At 45.7% G+C, this 23,518-nt stretch overlaps 1 protein-coding gene across 6 annotated transcripts in view; it reads left to right on the forward strand.

Annotated features, from left to right (window-relative positions):
* NTRK3 (neurotrophic receptor tyrosine kinase 3) overlaps nucleotides 1-23,518 on the forward strand; it is a 209,039-nt gene that overhangs the window by 123,741 nt on the left and 61,780 nt on the right. The window contains exon 14 of one of the 6 annotated variants that reach the window (XM_065076579.1): nucleotides 15,478-18,137. The exons of the other annotated variants lie outside the window; for them this stretch is intronic. Within the exon in view, the coding sequence (XP_064932651.1) occupies nucleotides 15,478-15,596 (119 nt within the window). The 3' untranslated portion in view covers nucleotides 15,597-18,137. Of the gene's footprint in view, nucleotides 1-15,477; nucleotides 18,138-23,518 lie in introns of those variants that run through there. 6 annotated transcript variants of the gene reach the window in all.

Consider the following 23,518-nt stretch of genomic DNA (forward strand, 5'->3'; position numbering starts at 1 on the left):
TTTTAAAGCCTATCTTAGGGCTCTGTTTGTGTCTCATGCTCTAGGACAAGTTAGTTACCACCAGACAGCAGATGAAGCTCCATCTGAGGTGTCTGTCCAAGGCTTCCTTCCTACCTGTGGAAGGAGATAGGATGCTTTGGGTCTGCCCCACGTTCAGGATGAGGGAGATAGTGCTGTCTGTTCTCTCGATGGTCCAGGCAATCAGCACAGATGGGGTGAGCCTAGCTCAGAGTCAGAGATCAACACGAAGTTGTACAAATCCCACCACAAATGTTCACAGTGAGGGTTGTGTTAAAAATAAGTCCTGGGCAAATTCCAGAGATGGGGTGGGGTGGAACTGTCCTGTTCTCATGCCAGATCCTAGCAGAGCCCAAATGTCAGGAAAACCTTATTGAGAGCACAGCAGGCAGCTGAGTATTCGAGGGATGGGATATATTTTTATCCTGTTCTTAATGAGGTGAAGTAACCTGGCATCTTGTACCTTCACTATTTCCTGGAAAGAGGCATTTCTCCTTACGGATCATCAAGGCACTGCCAAGCATCTTCATCTCCATTTTATGTATGAGGAGAGGTAGCTGGAAAGACACCAGTTTCCTCAAGGTCACACCAGGTTGGTGACAGATAAAGGTCTGGCCCATGTTCAGCCCACTGGACCGTGTTGTGTATTTAATAGTGAATACCTGAAGTCCTTTTCCAGCCAGTCTTTTGGAGTCAGGAGTTTAGATGGGCAAACAAGTTTTGGAGCTGTCAGCTGTATATTATGATCCCACAAAATGGAAATTCTGAGCTTTTCCTGCTCCTTGTCAGAAAGGTTAGATCAAATTCTCTCTTTCCACCTTCACGGGGGCCATGCTACACACTATCATGTTTATGCTTTGCTCTTTCAACTAATTCTGAAGAGACCTTTCCTTGCAGGCCTCCTAGGAGCTCTGCCGACCTCATTCCACCTCGGCATTGCCTCCTGGCCCACTTGGTTGGAGCTGGAGTTGGTGTTGGTTGGAGCCCAAGTGCTGGGCTCAGAGGAAGAGCAGTTATTTTTTACCTTGGCTTTATTTCCTGGCTGAAGGAATTGAATGGGGATCCTGGGATACAAGCCTTGCTGCCCAAGGAAAGCGTCGCTCTCCAAGATGTAGACTTGCATATTGACCTGGAGGAAGGAAGCGCTTATTGCCTTATTTATTACATTTCCCCATAGCAGCGTAAATACTATATCCATGATAGATATAGATCTTACAAATAATATAGAGATTTGAATTAAGTAATTGCAGTGCTTTTTTAATACAAGAGATCCTCAGTGTCAAGTAGTATTAATGATCTGTCTTGACGTGGTCTCTGCAGAGAGCAATTGCAAACCCCAGTTCCGTGAGAATTTGAGAAATTGGGAGAGAAATTCTAATGTGCTGTTCATCCCCTCTGTTCCTTTTGGGACACTCCAGAAAGAGTATCCTGTCTGCTGATTTATTTTTTTTTCTCAGCTTTCCCTAGACCCTCCAAGGATGAGAAAGCTAAGTGAGTTTTGGGAAAAGAAATCCCTTTTGTAGGCAGGCTGGGCTGGGCTGTCAGAGGAGGTAACTTGGGGAGGAAATGTAATACAAAGATCTTCGCAACTCCCTGAGGTCACTAACAGTTCTCCGGACATTTCTGGAAGACTAAAATAATTAGTTACAGTAAAATAGCTAAATTCAAGCAGAGGCAATGAGTCTGGTCTCTTCTCTGTAGCTTTAATTTGAAGCCCTCCTTTCCACTTGCTCTCTGAAAACCTTCTGCAGCCTTGCTATTAAACAGGTGGCTACATTATTATGAGGAATTCTCTATAAAGTCCACCTTTTAATGCCTTAGAATCTTTAGGGGTTAATTTAAGATATTAATAAGTATTGAGATTTAACACCTAATACTTCTTTGCAATTGTGTCACTGTGGGGGAAGGGATAACAGGACGGTACTTGTGGGATGTGCGGTGGGTCATTTTGTGCCTTGTATCATGTTTGCAGAGGACTGATAGCCTGGCTGGCTGGTCCTTGCTTTCTGCTGTAGCTGCAGAGCTCTGAGGCCTCTTTAATTTAATGGAGCTGTCTGAGAAGGTTATGAATACCTTTTCAATTTATTTTTTTCCCCCAAACATAACATCTCAAGCCTTGAATCAGGCTGTGGATGTTTTCCATTCCTCTCTTTCTAGCTGTGTTCCTCTTCTACGGTTATTTCTTTTCCTTTTTCCACCATTGGCCTTTTAACAGAAACAAAGGCAGGGGAGACCCGTGGACTCAGTATCCCGTGTTCTCATGTTGTCAGTCTTGGAGGAGCAGGTCTTGCTGACCTCTGTGGGCTCAGGTGTTTCTTTGCTACAGGAATGGTAGCTCATTAACACTCTCTGCCCTGCAGATAACTTTTATTGATCATCAGCTGCTTAATCAAAAGCTCTATCACAGTTTGTTTCGATTATTCTTTTCTGTCTCTTCATCTCTGGAGAATCAGCTTAGCGAAACTTAATGTACTCATTATGCAGTTGGGGAAACCACTGCCACAGACTGCTATGTAAATCATTGGGTTTATGAAGGTTTGTGTCTTCCTTCCTCCATGTAGCAGGATTAATATATTGGGTACATATTCCTCTGCTTGATGGGGTGAAACAGGTGCTGGGGCAGTTGTGCTGAGCTGGGTCTTGACCTGCCTGGGGAGCCAATACTCACCTCCCAGCTCATGCAGAGCCCAGGTTCCACATCTAGATCCTCACAGTCCTGGTATAGTGATGAACAGCACCATGCTATTCCTAGTGCTGACCAACACTCACCTTGCCAGAGACATGTGGTGGCCTTGACATCACCATATATACCCACCAACATGTCTACCTGATCTGCCAGAGACATCCCTCTCCTCTCGTAGTGGGTGTTTGGGTCAAAGCAGCTTTGTGGAGTTCTCTCTGCTGACGATTGCTCAGCACTTGAGTGATGAGGACTTTCCTATGGGAGACTGAGCGCTCAGGAGAGGGGATCAGAGAGCTGGGACAGGGTTAAACTGTGGAACAGGGCACAGACAGGGGATGTTTGAGACATGTGGAGTGGGAGCAGAGCTCAGTGCCAAACCACAATGACCAAGGTCTGCACAGCTGGACTATGCTTTTTTGGTTTTTATTTTCTGATGATCTGTGTGCAATGTATATATAGACGCAGAAGTGGTGACTTACAGCAAAAGTAGGACGTTAAGTCCCCTATCTAAACAGATCTCAGCACTCCTGAAATCAGCACCTTAAGTGTGTTGCTGTTGGGCATTTTGCTGATACAGTGAGGGCCATGGCTGGAAACCTGCTCTGCAAATAATGGCTTTACCTTTTTGGAACCATCAGGGTGCTGGGGAGGGAAAGCGAGGAAGCTGTGCAGGAACTAGCAAAGATATTTCCCAGCACTTGCCATGTTTTTAATGACCAGGTCTGAGGCACTTGCCACGTTTTTAGTGACCAGGTCTGAGAAGTGGTAAGCCAATTTGACCGAGAACACAGGAAGGGCATGGGAGGGAAGCCCTGAGACAGGGGTGCTGCTTGTTCCTGCTGCTCCAAACTTATCTCACACTCTAGTTATGCCTGATGTCCTGATATGATCCATTTTCCCATTGTCTTTTAATGTTTACTGCATAAAATCGTTCTCCTTGATCCTATACACTATCAGGGCTACGTATTCTGTGCTGGTTATGGTGTTGCAATGATCTAATTTGATTGCGGGGGGTCGTGTCCTGTATAATGTTGTCTCATTTTCTCAGTAGTCGATACAAACTGAATTTTATTTTCTTTGAAAAGAAAGGAAGTGGGGGCAGGAGCCCAGCATCCATGGCCATGCTTACACCTGCAGCTCTTACCTTGTTGCCTGGTTGTGAAGCCGCGATGGCACATGCAGTTTAGCCTGAATGGGACCTGCAGGCTCTTTTATTTTTTTTATTTTGTTTCTTGCTGGTACTGAAGGGGGGAAAGGATGGAAGCTACAGCTGAGCAAAGCACTCATTTATAGCTGCTGACACCTCTGATTTGCCTCAAGGAGTCATTATTCCAGCAGGCTGGACCCTTGATGGAGCTTATCTCTGGAGGGGAGGGTTAGCTGTGTCTCCCATGGGATGGGGGTGAGTGTTTAGCTTTCTCCTTTTGTCTCCAATTAGATGCTTGGTCCTTTGTATCTCTGTGTTTCATGTACCTCAAAGACCCTTAACCTGCCTCATACCACTGTTATTTATGGGTAGCTCGGAGGCAAAAAGGAGGGTCTGGTCTTGATTTCTGTGGCTCATTTGCACATGTAAGAAGCCTGTGGTTTCAGGAGTGGTGGCAGCAGCCCAGGTCTCCTGGCCCTGCTGGTCTCTTTGACATCTCCAGGGCTGTAGCTTGGTGAGTGGTGGCAGGGCTTGCTCATCAGCTGGAAGTGTCGCTGTGTTTTTGTAGAGCTTGTTCAGAAGACGGTGTTTTTTCAACAGCTCTTAAAGGAGATGTCAGCCTTGTGTTTGCTCTGTGGGAAAAAGAACCTACTTTTGCAATCTGAGGACTGCAGCAAGGGCTTAGCTCTGGCTCACAGGCCATCTCTGCCAGCGGGGATTGATGGTGTGGCAAATTATTCAGCTGAGGTTTTTCATTGCCGTCTTCCTTCTGGGTTCTAGATTTTCTTCCTTTGCTCTCAGGATATTCTGCGCTCTCAGGATATTCTGCACTCTCAGCCCTGCATCCTCCTGTCCTGTTGGGTGTTCACTGTGCTTCGAATTAAAATGGGTTCTTTGTGGTGGCAAAGCAGGAGTCAGAGAATCATTGGCAGGCAAAACAGACCACGATTTTGCAGCTTTAGATGCAGGTAGGAGTTGAATAAATGAGTCAGCAGATCTGTGTTCCTGGTGTGCCACCAAGCAGGCTCCCTTGGCTTGGGTGAAGGATTAAGTTGGTGGTAGGAGGAGGCCAGGCAGTGGAGTGGCAGTGATCAGTACAGCTGGACAAGGACCAAGGGAACGGGATGGTGAGGCTCGAGGGCAGAAGCAGAGGGAGTGAGTTGTACATCAGCCACTCGTGTGATCCTCCTTAGCAGGATACCAGGTCTCCATGGGCCAAGTGCCTGGCCCAGTCGAGCCAATGTCCCTGATTTGTTCTCAGTTTCGATGTATTTAATCAGAGAATCAAATATGAAGTCTCTTTAAGAACGGACTGGCACACAGCAGCTGGCTGAGTGTCACGATCAATGTATCCACTGTGGAACGTTTCCTGCAGAAATATTACATCCTCTCTCATTTACTTGATGATCTTCAGGGTGAATCAATCAAAAGATGCCGCACACAAATAGTTCAGCTTGTGATCCTGTGGGTCCATTAGAGAGGCATTTGCTCCATGTTAATGGACCTGTTGATTAACAAACAAACCGTTGCTTTTTAAATAAAAAGCTGTTTCTTGATGGCAATTGTTAGCATTTGCTTTTCTGCTGCCCCACCTCCCCTATGTACAGTTCTCTGTGCCAGAGAAGGCAACTGCTGCAACAAAACCCAGATCTGCACTGCTGTAGAGAAAAGTACTTGCATCTCACCCAAGTAGTTATCAGAGGTGTACCTTCTCCTGGAGGCTGGAAAGGACAGAAAGACTTCTTTGTACTCAGCATGTGATTTCACCACCGTGTGTCATTTGTCCTGTTAATTGTATTTTCTGCACCCATCTGGCTTGGCATTACATGTCCTGTTGGATTCCAGCGATTTCCAAGGAGGATCTCACCTTGGCATCCCCAACAGGTCAAGGCCCAGCAGCTCCTTGAGGAATCTGTCTTGGCTTTTACATGCATGGGAGGTTTTTATTTGGGTCTGTAGAGCCTCTAGTCTGTTGGAGCAATACTGTGTTCATTTCCTTCCTCTACAACATGGATATTTTCCTAGTCTCCACATTTTCTGGGTGAAAAATTGCTCATGTTGTAGTGTTAGTTCTTACTTTTCTGATGCTGGCATGGCATGAACCCTAACTGGCATTTTAAGCACTAGGAGATCAGGATGATGCCTGCTGCACAGAAGATGTCTTTACCCACTGGAAAGCCCCTGCATCAACCTGAATGGATCCAACTCAGTGATGACCAGAGCTGTGCAGACAACTAAAAAGTATGTTCGGTGCTGCCAGAGCTCTGGTATGGCACTGAAAACGCAATGCCTGGACCTAAACCAGAATAGACCACCGTGCTGTGCCACATACTACCGCTAATTTCAGAGAGGCAGTCATGCAGCAGGGCTGACCAGCCCAAAAGGACCAGGGTTGTGGCTATGGGTTACGTTTAGCCTCATGCTGGTAGTTGACAGAAGCTGTTCTGCCTTTTGGGACATGTATTTGGACCATTGCTGATTAGCCAGCAGCTGTGGGGGCATTTGTTCCCCCCCAGGCTGCTGGTGCAAAGCAGCTATTGTTCAGTCTGGCAGACCAAGCATCACTCCGTCCCGCTGCAGAGGGGACCAACATCCCCTGTGTCATTTGTTTAGCTCCATCACTTGATTGCTACAAACCAGCTCACCCAGAGCTGTCCTTCGTACAGCTGGTGGGAGTCAGAGTGATGAGGCGGTTAGTGGATGAGGGCAGCAGAGTGAAAACCATTTGGCGTTTCTATCCTGATTCTTCTGGGTGCCTTTAATTAGCATGATTGCTCAGCATGCGATTTTGCCATGTTCTTTAGCTCCCCTGGTTGGAATAATTATTCCCCCAGCTCCTTTTGTTCCAATTCCTGATTGCTTACAAAGTCTCCTGTTAAAAGCCATTAAATCCGTAATGTAAAGTGAGAGTAAACGTTCGGTGGCGTTATGCTCTCAGCCCCACACGTGTGTGCTCACGCTCTCTGCAGCCCTCTCCTTTGCTCCTGGCCACGTGCTCCGCGCTGCAGCATCCCCCTCTGCTTTTCTCTCGCACGCTTCCCCACTGGCCATCCCACGTGTCCCACATGCAGCAGGTTGTGTGCACACTCTTCTTTGCTTTCTGCTGGTGATTTTTGGTATCGCTCAAGCTCAGTTTGCTCTGCATGTAGGCTGGTTTTTACTGAGGTTGAATTTATGGCTGTGGACTGTGATCTCGTACATTGAGTTGCATGTGCAAGTGTGGACGTGCCGTATTAGAAGTGTATGGTTTTGCATGCTTTTGCCCCAGTGTGGGCAGCTCTTGCTTCAAGGTGCAGCATACGTAGAGGAGGACATGTTTTGCCTGTGGTGGCAGGCAGGACTTTTGATGATAGATGATGGATAAGAGGAAATAACTTATTTTCTAAGTAAAGCTGTTTCCCTTTTTCTCACGCATGAAATCCTCTGGCAGAGTGAAAACAGGTTGTGCTCCCGGTAGTTTCTGTGTTGCAGTGTCTCCCCATCCAGAGGCTGGGAGCTCAGCCCTTTCCCTGTCCCTCATCTCTGCTGATATTTGATCAGCACATGCCAGTGACACAAGTGGGGCAGACACACAAAGGCTTGCACAGAATTATATGGTGTGAAATAAGATTGGGCTGAAGTGCTTTAAATGCTTGTGTGTTTAGGTGACTTGATATGAGAGGGAGAGGAGACATATTTTCAGACCCCAAATGAAACTGGGTCAGAGAAGGGCCTGGCAGTCATGTAGTTCATTAAGCTTGGAGCTGGCTGCTGGAGTAAAAATTCACAGCTAGATCACTTGCTGGAAAAAGCTTCTAGGAAAGAAATCCTGATCCTTCCTCCCTCCTTTGAATGAAGATTTCTAATAGACAACAGCCATGTGTTTTGGGCTTAGGTCTTCATTTGCTGCCATGCAGTGATGTGCCAGACCTTCCTCGCTCTGCAAATCATGGTGGCATGTGGGTATCCTTGCACAGCAGCAGCCACCTTCCCAGCACCCCTCCATGGTTGGGGGGCTCCCCACTCACCTTGTCTCTGCCTTGCTGGATGCAAGAGTTCTTCTCAGCATTTTGTGTCTTCTCTTGCAAAAAATATGTTGTGTTTCGTGTATGTTTTGTGGGAGCAAAGCTGTTTCTCCGCTCCTGCAGAAGGAAAGCCACCACAAATACCTGCCACTCATTTGGTGGGCAGTACCCACATTGTTCCCTGGCAGCAGGGAACAATGCATGATCCCAGTGCAAACCTGTGTTTGTCTGTTTGCTCTCCCCTTCCCTGGGGAAAGCACAGCCCTCCCTGTGCCCTGGGGAGTGTGTTTTAGAGCTTGCCTCATACTGGCAGGCACCAAAATGTGGTCTTGAAACAAAGCCTGGAGCTGGGAGCTCTCCCCTGGGAAGATTAATGACACTCTTCTGATATATTTTGGTTCAGAAGGCAACTTGTTTTGAGAACCATCAAGTGGGGCAATTATTAAGAGAAGAGGAGCTGTGGTGGCAGCCTTAATTTCCCAAACAAGCAGCAGAGTGGAAGCACTGGAGAAACACAGACAAAGGACAATAATTCCAGACAGCACAGCATCCAAACAGCCTAAAAAATCAACAAAACCTCATTCCTCAAGGCTCCCTGCTGCTCTCACTGTGTTTTTGCCCTCAGCTCTTCCTGTTTCCATTTACGACTCCTCTGTAGTCCTCGGTGCCTCCTTGCCTGTCGAGATCTCCCACGCTCCTTGGTTTCTATCCTCAGCTTGTGAACTCCACTAAATCAAATTTCCCCACAGGATGCTTCTCCCGACAACTTGAGGCTCTTGGGCTTGTACTGCTCCTGGGCTTCCTGGAGGGCAGCTCTGGCCTTTCTAGATGACATAAGGTATTGTTGGAGCAGATGGCAAAGTAAAGAGACTTGAGCAAGCAAGGATTTATCCTGGGCCTTGATCAGCTCCTCCACCAGCCTCCTCCTGAGCAGGAGAGCATCGTTGACACTGCCTGGGCAAGGAAGGTGTCAGGTGCAGACTGAAGCAGCTGTGTGCTTTCCTATGCATCGTGTGTGTGTGTCCTTTGGCTTTCATATCCTGGCACTGTGGCTTTACTGAGTGCTTCTGTCTCCTTCTGGATGCCAGGTCTCCTGGCAAGGACAGGAGTCTGGAAGCTGGGGCTGTTCCCTGTTGAGTGCCCACGCCTGTATGAGTTCCTCCAGGGACCTTGGAGAAACTCTGGTCCTGCTCTATGTCACCGTTTTGCCATCTACATAATGAATATAACATCTCCTGCCTCCCCAGGGAATGAGCAAGGCATAACAAATTAATGTTTATGAAGCACTTTCTGGCTGAAAAGAAGTTTGCAACAGGGCTGTTGCTGTTCTAACTTAGAGGCTTCCTTTGCTGGTTGGCTCTTTGATGTGATGATCTGTGGTACTGGTGGATCAGCTGTACCATAATTGGAATTAATCAGCAATTAAGGAACACGAGCCCAACCAGATTCTTTCCCAGTGGATGTTCATTTCTGGGCAGATTAGTCAGTGGTTTCAATAACTCTTTGTAAAATGCTTAGGGTAACTATTGCTGTCTGAAGCAGCTGGGGAACAGAGGCGATGTCAGAGGGACGAGAATACCTGTCGGGCAAAGTGGAAATGTGGAGCTCTTGTAACGCTGTGCACAGTGCTTAAATTGGCAGCACTCTGAGGGCTGACTTGAAAAAAAAAAATATTAAAAATTGACAAAAGAATATATTTGAAAACCAAAGTGATGAAAAGGTTGTATTACTTATTACTTGTTGGGATGGGATCTTTCATGCCAGGTCCCACAGGCTTTGTGGAGCACAGAAGCAGGAGAAATGGGGACTAGTGGAAGCAGGAGATGTTGTTATTCTTCCAGGCAGTGAGAATTGCAGAGGAGAAGGCTTCTGGACTTAATGGTGCGAGCACACAGAGGGACAGAGACAGGGCAATAGCCTGATAATACCTGGGATGTCAGCGGCCACCAGATTCTTGGGTATTTGGGAAACAACTTCCTGGAGCTTGTTCTCACAGCTGACCTATTAATGACAAGAGTTTTGCCACGCACATTTGCATAGTGGTGGATGTTATGAGGGACAAAATGAGCCATCCTCTTTGCTCAGGTACCTTCTCTCTGACCCAGTACAACTTAACTAAGGCAGAGACCAAACTTTGCATATTGTGGGTGAAACTGCTGTGTACCCAGTCCTTCCCCCTTCCCTGGTCCTCTTACGAGTCATTCACATACTCTGGCTTCAATCTAATGAAAACAAAACCGAAGAGGCCCAACTGATCTGGCTGCTTTCCATCATGCAGTTGGGCCTCCAAGTGGCTTTAAATAGCTGCACCTCTGGGCAGTCTGGAGAAAAGCATCAGTGGTGCCTCTGGACAGGGAGGGAAGCTTTAACCCAAATTGCAGGACATCTCAGACCTGAAAATTGCCTTTTTGTTTTTTCTTGGTCTTCTTTTTTTTTTTTTTTTTTTTTTTTTTAAATTTTATACCCTGGTAAGTTCTTTCCTACTTTGGGGCTTTTCCTAAGGGGGATTGGTGGGGAATCTTGGAGCTCTGCCTCCTGAGCTATCAGGCTACATCATTTAGCGTCTTGGAACTACTCCATCCATGAAGGAGTTCCAGAGAAAACAAACTTGTGATCCTGGCTAATATGGATATGGCCCACATTAACAGTGACAACAGTAGAAATGCGGTGGATACTGGAATTCCTCCGACCAAAGGTTTAATGAATCTCACAAAGTCTTAAAGTGTTCACTGTGTGGAAATCTGTGGACGCTGTCCTTTTCTCAAGGAACATTGTTCAGCTGTTGAGTGCCTGTGGTATATTCCTAACCCTTCCTCTGCTCTAGTTAAGTATGAGAGAAATTTGTGTGGAAATGGGATCTTCTGGACCCATTTGCTTCTGCTGTTTCTCTTACTCTCAGCTGTCTCTTCCCTTTCCTGCCCTCAAAAGCACATGCAGTGCTGCGATCCTCTGCTCGTGGTTTTTGGGTTGTGGAGAAGATGAAGATGCCACAAACTGTAGCTAGACCTCCGCCTAGCACATTCCCAAGAGGTTTCCAGTGATGTCAAGTCTCATTGACTAAAGTGGGAGACTCTTATGCCTGAGGTTAAACCATGGAAAATGAACAAAGATACAAGGTGAGCTGCTGTGGAGGGGACTAAGGACCCTGTCTCCATGCGAATGAACAATCATAACCATTTCTGCAGCTCTCAGAGACATTCTGTGGATCTTAGAAGAGGAGTTTTCTATTTGAGGATCTGCTTGAGGTCTGCCTGTTGGTGTAAAATTAATCTGTGGGCTGAATTTTCTTGCAAATCTTTGTTGTGGTCAACACTGTGGGGCTGGTGTGGATGAGAGGAGGTCTAGGCTCTTCAACTCTACCTTGGACAGTAGAGGAGATGATGTGCTAATCTGTGGCTGAGAGCATTAGGGAGAACCTCATAGTGCGCTTCTGCTGGGCTTCTGTGACCTGCTGTGTAGTGGTGAGCAAGGACTCAGGCTGGGTTTTATCTTGCCCTGCTGTAAGTTGTGGAGGAGGAAAAAAAGAGGGGTTTGTATCATAGCCCTGCAGATGAACCCATCCGTGACAGGAAACCTGGATTGCTGTGTTGCTTTGCCTTTAGATATAGACGTATCAGTCCTGGCTTTGACTAGACGGATGGCTCCTTCGCTCTGGATGCAGGCCAGGCTTGATGGTTTTCATGCCGCCTTTTGATGCTATTCATACTTCATATCTGTGCATAGAGAAAGATAAAATGTACACTGTTGTTGGAGTCTCCTGTTGCTTTTCCTTTATATCATAAATTTTGCTGTAACACGGGAGATGAAAGCTCCATTGCCTAACGTGGGCTGTGTGGATAGCAGTGTTAAGTTTGGCCAGCTCCTTGCCCATAATTTGCTATTTTTATTTAACCCATTTTTGCCAGTCGTTACGTGGCACCCTGTTGCTTTTATCATCTGTTCCCACAGCAATTTATGCTGGTGTTTTAGAAGGAGTTTCCATCCATGGGTTTTAAATCTGGGCTGCATCACTCCTTCGGTGGCAGACAGGGCTGCTGTGAGGAGTTGTGCAACATTTTCTGCATCATTCTCTCACCTTCCCATGTCACGTTCCCTGCTGTTCTTCTCTGGTGACCCGCAGCAGCCTCACATCTCAAAAGCCTTAGGAGCATGGTGTATTTGAATGGTTGCAGTTTTACCAGAAGGGGAACAGTGAGGTGAAATTATCTGTTTTATCTCCTTAGTCTTGTTCTCAGTCAGTGGAGGCAGAGTGTTCCTTGCAGGGCACCGGCTGTAGGCTGGGTTGGGTGATGTGCCTGGGGTAAAGTGGCTGAGACCCACTAGTCAGGGTGTTGGGAAACGCAAGACAGCTCTGGAGGACTAAGTGAATGGCCAGGCTTGAGGACAAAAACCGATGGCATGGTTCGGTTGCCTTCAATTTTATTGTCCTTTCATTGCCACATCCTTCCAGCCTGCTTAGAGAAATGCCCCATCTGCTCCCTCCATCTCAAGCTGTTAGAGCTGCACAGCAAATCTGAGCTCATTCCTCTTCCCTGTTCTCCAGCACTCTCCATACATTGATTTCACTACCATACCATAGCTATTAGTAGAGACAGTATCATGTTTAAATTTAAAAAGTGGTCTCACTAGAACTGGGAGAACCACCAAGTTTAATCTATCACACCCTTCCCAGTTTTGCAGGGCTTTGGAGATGCTTTTGATTTGAATCTACAGGGTGGGTTTTTAACCTCATTACCATTTTCAGGCTTGTATATTGGAGTTTCCCTCCATATCTACAACCAGTGTCAAAGAGAGTATTTTTCCTCCCTTTTTCCAGCTAACACTGACAAACATGAAACTCCACAAAAGTAATTGTTTTTAGAATTTCCACAACTCCTTCTAAGAAAATGAAAACCTTTTTTTATTTTAAGGAAAAAAAAAAAAAAAAAAAAAGAAGTAAAAGAAAACCCCCACATTCTTTAAGACATTTCCAAACTAGCTTTTCAGGAGCTATAAGCTTTGATGGTACAAATACGACATTTGTCACAGCAGCATCCAAACTCTGAACCTGTTGAGATTCACCCATTTTAACCCCAGACCATCTCAGTGAACATCATGCATCTCATATCTGACAAAGAAGACATAAACCTAGCAAGAGCCTTCTTGGTTTCTGCTCCATACAAGAGAATGGGGTTGAAGGTAGCAGTGTAGGAGACAGTAGAGAGGAAAGAGAGAAAATCAGTCAGGAGATAAGCATGTTTTTTAAAGATTCTTTGGGGACTTTAAGAAATCAGAAGAGAATGCCAAAATGACTGATACTGCATTGCTTTCCCAAGTCAGTGGTATGTGTGTTCAGCCCCTAAACTTCAGAAATGTTGGTTGTCCTCCTGCCATGTTCCTCATTTTCTCTCAATAACGACTGCATATCATTTATGGGGTAACCCCTACTGCAGTCCCATTCGGCACAGACCCTGCTGTCACTGGAGATCCCTGCAGCTGGGATTCAGAGCATAGCGCCAATAACAAAGAGAAAAGCCCTCGGCGTCCCCAGCCTCGTCTTGCTGATCTTTCACATGTCCCTTTATTCAGGCTGTGTGTCCCCAGTGGGTTTTTAGGTCTGTTGAGTGTGGTCCGGCAGAAGTGGAATTGCCTTAATTTAGCAGAGCTAAGAAATGCAAAGAAAATAAAGTAGACAGGAATGCTCCTTGGAGATACTTAGTATTGTTGAGTATAGTCTTTCCCAGCCACCCTTTGGTGGCCATAAAATATATTTATATCATGAAAACCATAACACGATAAATAGTAACGTTCAGGGATGCCATGTTTATTTGTCTCCCAGTGACTCTGATAAGAAATTGACTTAGTTTACATACACTTTTCCAAGCATCAGCACTTTAAACTCTGCTTTGGCTCTGAGAGTTGAGCTAGGCTTTTTCTCACTACTAATGATATTTCAACACTTGGAATTTGCCTATGAATTTTGTTTATGACACATGAACTGAAGCTGAGCCTGTTTCACTCTCCCATGAGGTTCAACCCTTCAGGGCCACTAAGAATAACAGATAGTTTCCCCCAAACAAGTTTAAACGTTCCAAAACAAACAAATAGCTTTTGTCTACATCCTCAGGTTTGTCAAAAGCGGCATGTGTTTGATGAGCAGATGCAGTAAGATACTGCAGGAAAAAAATATAAATAGACATAAAAGAAAAAATAGAAGAAATAGGAAAAAGAAATCTTCTGGCTGGTGTAGGTTTGGTCTGAAAAACCTTCTGTGCCTAGGCTAGTGGAAAGGACCTTTTCTATTGAGGTCAGTTCACAAGGGCATCTGAGCTGCTCCATGCTGCTCTAGTGATGCCAGACATGGGCTAACTTACTTGATTTGTTGGGGATTCTGTGACCATGTGAGAAGCAGGAGCATTTTCCAGACCTTAGAGCAATTGCGTAGCCAAGGCATCCCAGCAATCCTCAGGATCCTGCCATACACGTCTTGGTCCTGGCAATTGGATCTGTACTGTGGGCCTTTTCTGCAAGAACTTGTGTAACTGGTCACAAAAGATGGTAACGAACAGGGTTTCAAGTCAGGAGGAAGGGAATGTAAGCTAAACATCAGGATGTGTCCTAACAGTGAACTGGAACATGCCCTCCTTCAGTCAGGCTTTGAGGAGAGGGCTGTGGGACTGGGTGTCCCAGCAGAAGGGTTCCCTCCTGGAGCTCCCTTCCAGTGCTCCACAACAGGATTGCTCCCTCCAGTCCAGAGGGCTATTCTCTGATGAGTCCTGAATATTTGCATTTATTTAGCTTCAGAGAATAATTCTCATCTTTAATAGTAATTAACATCTAATAACTTCTATATTACAAACATGCTAGTAGTGGCTTTCCCTGGTTGGGGCACCCCAAGGCAGGAGCATTATGAAGAGATGGTTAATAAAGCCCTTGAAAATGTTATATTTGTGCAGTATGTTCACTGGGGCTGAAGAAAAGAGGATGCCTGCTCCACTTATTCTTACTTTTCATCTTGCCAGTATTTCTGGCAAATTCTAAACTTTCAAATTACTTTCAAAGAGGTGGGGTTGTGTAAGGAGAAGATGCCTCCAGTGTGCAGGTTTGGGTGTAGATGGGACAGCTGGGGCAAAGGAAGTCTATGAGGTTATGAGAGTCAGGTCTCCCCAGCCTCACAGTGGTACTCTTCAGCTTCAGAAATGTTAAGCCAAACTAAATAAATCATGAGAGAAAAGTAGACATAGGAAGGATTCTCCATTTTTCTCACCCCTTGCCTAGGGGAAAGATGGACTAGGTAGGAATTAGGACTTTTCCACTTCTGATTAGTGGGAAACTCTAGAAAAGAGTTGTTCCCAGTTCTCCATCCAGACTGCTTGCATGCCCCTTGTCCTCAGAGCACTTGTGCCTGCATGCACCACATGAAATAATTGCCTGTTGGTTGTGGAAAGGCAGAGTGAGGTAGCCCTGCCCAGAGAGGGCGTTTTGGCTTTAATTTAACTACAGCCGTTTGCTGGTTATTCATTTGGTTCTTTTTTAATAATTACATGTGTGTCGATATCTCTCTCTTTTTTTCTAGTTTTGCTCTTTTTTGTTTTCGTTTACTTTATTTTGCTTTTTTCTTTTTTCTGTTTTTTTTTCCCCTTTAGGTTTCAGAGAAATTATGTTGAATCCAATAAGCCTCCCTGGACATTCCAAACCTCTTAACCAAGGCATTTATGTTGAGGATGTCAGTGTTTATTTCAGCAAAGGACGTCATGGCTTTTAAAAACTCCTTAAAAGTCCCTGTTCTGATGTCAAGTTTATAGGCTGTGCCCTCAAAATGGTGGGAAGCAGTAAGCGTGGTCTGTATGGATTGAGGTCTCCTCCTAATAGGACTCTACAGCCCTGCCTGTACACACGTTAAAGCCAACTGAAACTGTGGTTCTCTGTCACCAGATAACAGGGTTGTTCTTTTCCTCCAATGGTCGCTGTGTACGTTAAATATTCCTGCAAGGCACAACAGCAGCAATGAGAGCAAATAAAGAGAATTAAAACCCAGTTGAAAAGGAGTCATCCTAATAACACAGTAAATAATTGTACTTTTTGCTTTAAAATAAAACACACAACAAAAACAACCAAGCCAACCAAACTGACATCTTTAGTCATGTCCTCCCTGCTTGGAGTTTTCCTTGTAAGCTTGTGTCTTCGCAACACCCAGTGAATGCTGCCATCACCTCTTGTGTGGCACCGCCATGGGAGGTCTCCCAGAGCGAACCGAGGTGGGAGCCTGGAAGAATCTAATGCAGAACGAAGACTTTTGGTAAGAACAAAGGCAACCCCACTCCCAGTTCTTGCACAGAAAATAATGTTGGAAGGAATAATAATGGAAAGAAAAAAAAAAATCATCTCTGACAGGAAGAGAATGCGGTTATCTTTGAAGTGCACATATTCTAGGAGGCTATTTTTTTTTTGTCTGTCTGTGTGCGTTAGAGCGGCTTGTTGGATCTGACTATATCATTGTCATACTCTGGTCTCTTCCTGCTGTTTGAATGATGAGCTTTATCTGAGGAGTTGCCTGGACTTCCCGCATGGATGGAGAATCCATAGCGCAGGAGGGTCCGTGTCCTTGCCAGGACTAGGGCAGTAAGCAAAGTGGAAAAGCATATCAGACGCACGCAGGTCCCAGTTGCTGGACCTTTTCCAGCCCACTTTAGCTCTTCCCTGTGTTCCCACACAACTGGAGATTGGTTGTAACCCAGTCATATACCCAGAACCATCAGCATGAGGTTGACTCAATGAAGGGGAGGAAAAATAAGCATTCTCTTGCTTCTTTTCTGGCATAAAAAGGAATATTGATCCTGCTCTCTGGCCAATATTCTCTCTCCCTCTCCCTTCCCACTTTTTTCTTATTTCATCCAAAGCCTCTCAGATGGAAAAATAAACCCTTTGATCCTGTCCTCAAGAGAAGCCAGCTGCCCTCATGGCAACTTACAGAGCTTTCCTTGGACTCTCTGGATGTCACGTGTACAGGCAATACAGATTTGCTCACGTGTATCAGTGATAACATATAAGCAAGGCAGATATTCTCTAGAGGGAAAATAACCTTCCCGAAGCTTCAAGTGTTGCCAGATCCTTTTCTGAGAGGAGTATCGAACCAGGAGCTTGCTCACCAGCCACTCAGATTTTCTTGCCTTCTTGGTGGCCCGAGACGACCTTATCACATCAGGGATGTCTCTAAATCACCAGCTCTTAAGGGTCACTGCAACTGGAAAGAGTCATACTCCCCCTCTGTCAGAATGGGGCAGAAGCCTCAGAATGGGATGTTCTGCTTCATCCTGCCCTTATGGTGAACTGTATGAACCACCCTGGAAATTGCCAGGAGGTTTTATTATCATGTCCCTGGGAATATTCCATTCTCTTGCTTCTTTTCCTGATTCGCTCACATAAAAAGGTAAAGTGCAATAGAAGAGTACAGGAGAAATGGTAGCAGATTAAGTTAACAGACATGCCTTAGGGGGGCGTATATGTTAGGATGAGGAGGCCTGGCTCAGGTTGGATGGCTTCAGAAACCATGACCAAAACTCCCAACAATGTTTCCTGCCCGCATCGGAGCTGGAATTGTGAGAGGTGCACTACCAGAGAGGACCTGTGGCCATGTGCTCTTGACACCTCAATTCTGCAGATTCACAGAGTGAGGAGGAGCTTCACCAAGCGTGTGAATCACTGGGTGCTTGTCCGGACTGAATTTCCTCATCTCCTGGAAGTCGCCCACCTGACCTGGGATGTCTTGTCCGTCTGAACTGTCTCCTCTCCTTAGCACTGTTCAGGGGACTCTGCTCTCAACTGTGTGTATCAGTACTAGAGATACATCTGTGGGCCTGGACCAGAAGCCTATATCCAAACACCCTAGCAGAGGAAGGGTTGAATTTTGCAGCTCAGGTCCATCTCTGCTTAGAAGAAATCCTCCGGACCGTACAGCATAATTTAAAGCAGTTCTCCCCACTGTGATCGATGTCTCAATTTGTTTAACACCAATTAAAGTCTCTGGTTCTTCACTGCTGAAAACAAAAGCCAGTCATGGCCGTTTGCAATTGGTGGCTTTAAGTAGCAAGTCTAAGGATGTTTTTTTTTTTAAAATTATTTTATTTTTAATTATTGTAAATCATTACCTCATTTTCTGTCAATGAGACTCCTCCATCTTTGAGCATTCTTATCTTGCCATAACTATCATCCTGTGCTAATGGGAAATGGGACAGTCCCTTTTCACAGAGACTATAGGGGTGTTCAATGTCTAGTTTCTTAATAAACACTTTATTTTCTAACGAAACAGCTGCATCAGGTCTCTTCTTTGAAGGCAAAATAAATAAATGTTCAGAATGACACGTCCTATAGTCTACTTCTTCATGAGATGGTCCATGTGTGGGGAGTCTGGTTGGTTTGCTTCTTCAGGGGATGCAGAGGGTGGGATTTACCGTTGTGATGTGAACGTAGCTCTTGCTTCTGTTATTTTCATCAGGTACAAAGATATTTTCTTGCTTGAAGGTTTTGCTGATGATGATCTCAGTTGACCACCTGTTGTTTTTTGTAGCTTAGAATGGTCATATTCTTAGGGACAAGGCAGTACTGCTGGGAGATGGTGTCAGGATTTGCCAAGACACGTTTCTACACTTAGTGGAAGGAATTTTATTAGGAACCTTATCTCTCAGAGAGCTTGACACTAGAGGATTGTTTTGGCTGTCGTGATCTTGTATCAGAACATGCTGTTGCTGCAGGTCTCCCTGCTTGACTGTGTAAATTACTCTCCTGTTGGGTGTTGGACTGTGGCTAATTTGTCAGGGACAATTAGCCTCCTTATTAAGCTAGTGAGGATGTGTGTGATATAGAGGTGATGGGGTACAGGTGAGTGCTGAACTCAGGCTCCTCATCAGGAGTTCATGTGAGGATGGCTGGTTGCTCCAGGAGGAGAGAGGAGCCACTCTACAGTGTGCAGGGCTGGGCATGAGGATGTGTCTTATTGGTTGTGTCTTAGAATCACTACTGGGAGATGTCATGTATGTGACTTAAAGCTGCTGTGCCAACCTGCAGGTGACTGAGCATGAGGCTGGGGGTGTGTTTGAGCTGATATTGGCGGATGGTGCTGGAACCCTCTTAGAAAATCTGGTGAGGGTTTTGATGAGCAAAATAGAAATAAGTTTTCTGGCATCATTCTGTTCCTATAACTTCTGGGCATGACTTTCAAGCAAATGTATCAAAATGATGCTATGGGTGAATTTCTGCATGCTATTCCCTTCTGATGAATGTGCTTCTAGAAGTGACTGAGTGCTGCAGTTCACAGGACTGGGTGATGGCTGAGATATTTACCTTTCCAGGGATGTCTGCAAGCAGCTGAGCTGCATCAGATTTCATCCCTATTTCCCTCTCCTTTCTGAGATGGTGGAAACAAATATGGGTGTTCGAAACTCTGTCTTCTCCTCCCTAATACTCCAGGGTCTGTTATCAGGTTTCAGAGCCCAGAAACCTCGCAAACAAGGGGCTAATTAACCAATTACTTATGCTGCTGGTATGGTCTGCCTTAGTTCCCATTGCTTTATATTTCAGGGCAACTGATTCCTTACATATGAGTTCCCACAGTGTTTTTGATGCTGCCAGTTCCCAAGGAGCCAGCTTAACTCTGCCCATGGGTTCTGATATATATTGCAGAGGGGCTGGGCACTCGTTTCTCCTTGTGCTTGATTCTTGGTTGCCTCTGTTGCTTGACACACCCATGTGAAACCTATGTGCTCTTCAAGACAGCTGAACCATGAGTTGATGCTGCTGTCTTGCTCTCCCTTCCCACACTGGCTCTTGAGCTTGTTACTGAAGGAGCTTGGAGTACTGGTTGTAGGCAGTGGTACGTATCAGCTCCTCTTGAAAACCACAACCCTGCCTTCTCAGTTCTTGTAGAACATGGAGGCTGTATGTGGACAAGCAGAGAAGCAAAGTTGTGTTTACTTGTATTTTGACTCTAAAAAGATGAAGTCACATTTCTTTTAGTTCATGCCTGGGCCTGGAGCAAGTATGATGTGCGCTGTCTGATTCTGGCATGTTACCTCTCTGAATGATGGAAGCCATGAGTGGCCTGATGGGACTTTAGGATTGGACTTCCCACGGGCGAGTGTTTGATGTGTGTGATGCTGTAGGTCTTGATTGGTGTATGTTGAGACTCTGCCACTGCTTATCCAAGTTGTGCAGGATGAGTCTTTATATTTTTGCTGCTCTTTTGTTTATTTAGTTGTGCTTTCAAGGAGCCAGCCCTTCTTTCTCAAGAGGCTGGAGCTTATTTGAAGGTGGTAGTTTTCTCTGCCACCAGGTCTTTGGCCTTTTCAGTAAGTCTGTGCTCAGTGTGGTGGGGCAGAAGCCCCAGGAGCTGTGGACACTCAGAGGAAGATGCTTCTGCTGTTTCAGCAAACTGCGCCAGCGTATCACTGCTCTGCTCTGATTTGTACCCAGAACAAGCTGCAGATTCTTGGGGTTAAGCCCTGGCATTAGCAGAGGATAAAGAGACCTAGACACAGTCACAAAGCTGAAAACCAGAGGCTGGAGGAGCAGCAGGAAGAGAGCATGCAAGGAAACAATGCCAGATTACTTCATTTTTGCTTAAAGATTTGAAGTGCTTCTGGTGTGGTTTATGCAATGAGTCAGAGGCCTTATTAGTTGTATATTTACCAGTTCTGCAGAAACCGATTCATTGACAGGAAAGTTTAACAGGCTGTGGGAAAGTGCGTACAGCTGCTTTGAAGGGGAAAGAGTGTGGATGGGAAACCAGCACACAAAGAGCTGGAAAAGGTGCTTTATCTGGTGAAGCAACGATGCACCTTCCTCTGCTGCTGTGGTGCCTTTTGCTTTGTCTATATCTTTTGTGGTTTCTCTGATGTGCCCTCCACACTCTCTTCATGACAAGCAGATGCCTGGTGGTGCCCGCACATGGTCTGATGCTGCAGAGCATCAGCTACGAACTCCACATCTCCAATGAGCTGAGCTTGTTGTGCTGTAGAGGTGCACTGCGGGCTGTAGGGGATCACATAGGTACTGCTCTGCCTGGACTCCTAAAAAACAGCATAGGAAATCCAGTGGTAAAAATAAGTTAATTTGTTCAACATGGCTTTCTTTGTGTTTCTTGTAAACTGACATGTGGGAAAGACACAGATGGCTTAGGGATGCAGATCCAACACTTCTTTGCTTCTTCTGGGAGCTCAGTTTGGTTGCGTCAGCTCCTGACATCATTCTTCAGTTTGAATTTCACCTCCTTGGGTGCACCATTGGAGTTTTGGGGGTTGTTTTTCTGTCTTCCTTAATGGGATTTGGTAACTGGTTTCCAAAGAAGTGGTGTCTTAATGAAATCAATATGGAAATTCAAAAGAGTGTGTTAACTGAGCTTTTGCCAGACAGCACTTTGAGGTGGAGTTCAGTCTTTGAGTTTGTCAGGAGCTAGAATAAATCCCAACCCACACTCCCAGCCTTGGTAAAGAAATGTGGGATGATTCCTTTGCTATGTGGAGATTATGATCTCTCCAGCAGTAAAGCAGTGTGCAAGTACAAGAAAATTATATTTGAACTTTATTATTTTGAACTTGTGAGTGTAGCTGCTGACTAATCAGCAGGAATAAATTTTAGTTGCTCTCTACAAAGCTGAAGGATTCGTTCCAAGCGCTGGTTAAATAATTTGCTCTCCTGTTAGTGAGTCATTTGTGACCTGTGCCCAATTCCTGCAGATAAGTTGACTTTTTGTGAGGGTTTGCCTATGATTTCAGACTATTTGGCTTTTTTCATCTGAGGGTTTGTTTCAAATATTCATGTTATGTGACTGGCTGACTGGTGCTGCTTTTGCTCTCAGGCTGGGTGAGTGAATGTTTCAGACAGGCAGACAGAAATGTAACATGCAGGGATGCTCTTCGGTAATCTGATATTTGGGGTTGTCCCTAACCCCATGTTTCCATTTCATATCTTGGGACTGGTACCACCCTACCAGTTCTGATGGTAAAAATACCAAACAAACCACTGTGCCCCAGGCCCTTTGGAGCAGTTAAGAGATCGCTTTCAGAGCAAGTATCCTTCATGGCTCCAGCTTGAATTTTGGGAGCAGCCTGTATCTGATCTGTATGTGGGTCTGCAGCCGCTGATTTCAGCGCAGCCACTGCTGGAGGTCAGTGTCTTTCATAAGAAGTCAGAAAGAGCCAGACTGGAGTCGCATTAGACTCAGTAAACTGCCAGGATGTCTGAATAAGCTAATCATGGCCAGGTCATCATTATCTTAAGTGAGTCAGAGATGTGTCCAAGCTGTTTATTAAGATAATTGGAAGAGGGAGGGATGTTTGCAGTCTGTGAACCAAAACGGTGAGGCGGTGGAATGTATTGCAGCATCTGATACAAGAGAGAAGGAGCTCATGGTCTTACAAATTGATGTTCTGCTTGTGTCCATAGCCTGGTTGCACGGGGATTCAGTCCCTGGTGTCAATAATGGGGATGTAAGGTGGCATCATCAAACACCACCAACATGAACTTATCTTGCCTGGCCAAAGAGGTTGTACCTCTGCTCAGATTTCCTCACAAGGCCTTTTTTACTTGGTAATTTTAGAGATATTCTGGATCAACAGAACATTTTGGTTTTGCTACATCAGTGCCAAGCAATATTTGGGGATGACAGGAGCAGCTGTGCACAGTCACTCCTTGCTTGGCAGTGCCTGGTCCAGTCCTCTGCAGAGTGCTGAAGGTGGCGGCAGGTTTGCTTTGTGTTTCCTGAGACATGTTTGTTCATTGAATGGTGCCAGAAGGGTTGCAAGTTTAAGAGTGTTTAAGCTCCAGTCATGTGCTAGAACAACTCCAGAGGTACACGTCCCCCAGAACCATCACACCTCCCACTGCACAGACGTTTCAGGCAACTGAGAAAGGACTCGCTTAAAGACAGGTAAGTGTCATTTTTCTCCTTCCAGGGAGCTGTTGTATGTAATATGCTGAATTCAGACCTCTAGCAGGAATTATTTTGATGGATCTGTTCTAAATGCATAAAGGATAACGGACTGCATTAGACATTATCAGTGAGAAACTGTCAGTCCCTGCTTGGGAACTAGCAGGGGCTCTTCTGGCTGGAAATTCTGCAGATGTGGCACTGTGTGAGAGCCAAAAACCAAGAAGAGCCAATTGCTGCTGGATTTGGAGTTAACCCCTGCCATTGCTTCTGCTTGACAGCCCAGGTCAGGGCTAGGGAATGCAGCCAGGGTGCCAGCAGGTACGGCAGAGCTGTGGGAGTTGTTCGGCATGGCTTTCCCTCCTTTAGAAAGCTTGGGAGCACAGAACTGCAAGGGTGGCTACTGCATGGTAGTGCCAGTCTCTCATTTTCATCAGCAATAAGCAAAAAAAGGCTCTGGTGTACCTTAATCCTTCTGTCTGGTGCCAGCAGGACATTCATTTCAGATGGATCGCCTCTTTTGCAGCCACATGAAACACTTGGCACTCGATTCCATCAGAAGATCTGTAGCCAGGGTTTCAGAAGAAGGCAGCAAAGTCCCTGGCAGTGCATCCTGGATGAAAATACTGTCCTGTGACTAGACTGAAAGTTCGGGTTAATCCTGTTAACCTCAGAGGGGACTCCTGGGAGTTGGGTACTGTTCTGCGTAGATCCTTAAGCTCCTCTGCAGGACTGTAATGTGTGAAGCATCTAATCTTGTGCCA

This window comes from Columba livia, chromosome 11 (assembly GCF_036013475.1).
Source record: "Columba livia isolate bColLiv1 breed racing homer chromosome 11, bColLiv1.pat.W.v2, whole genome shotgun sequence".
NCBI classification, from domain to species: Eukaryota; Metazoa; Chordata; class Aves; order Columbiformes; family Columbidae; genus Columba; species Columba livia.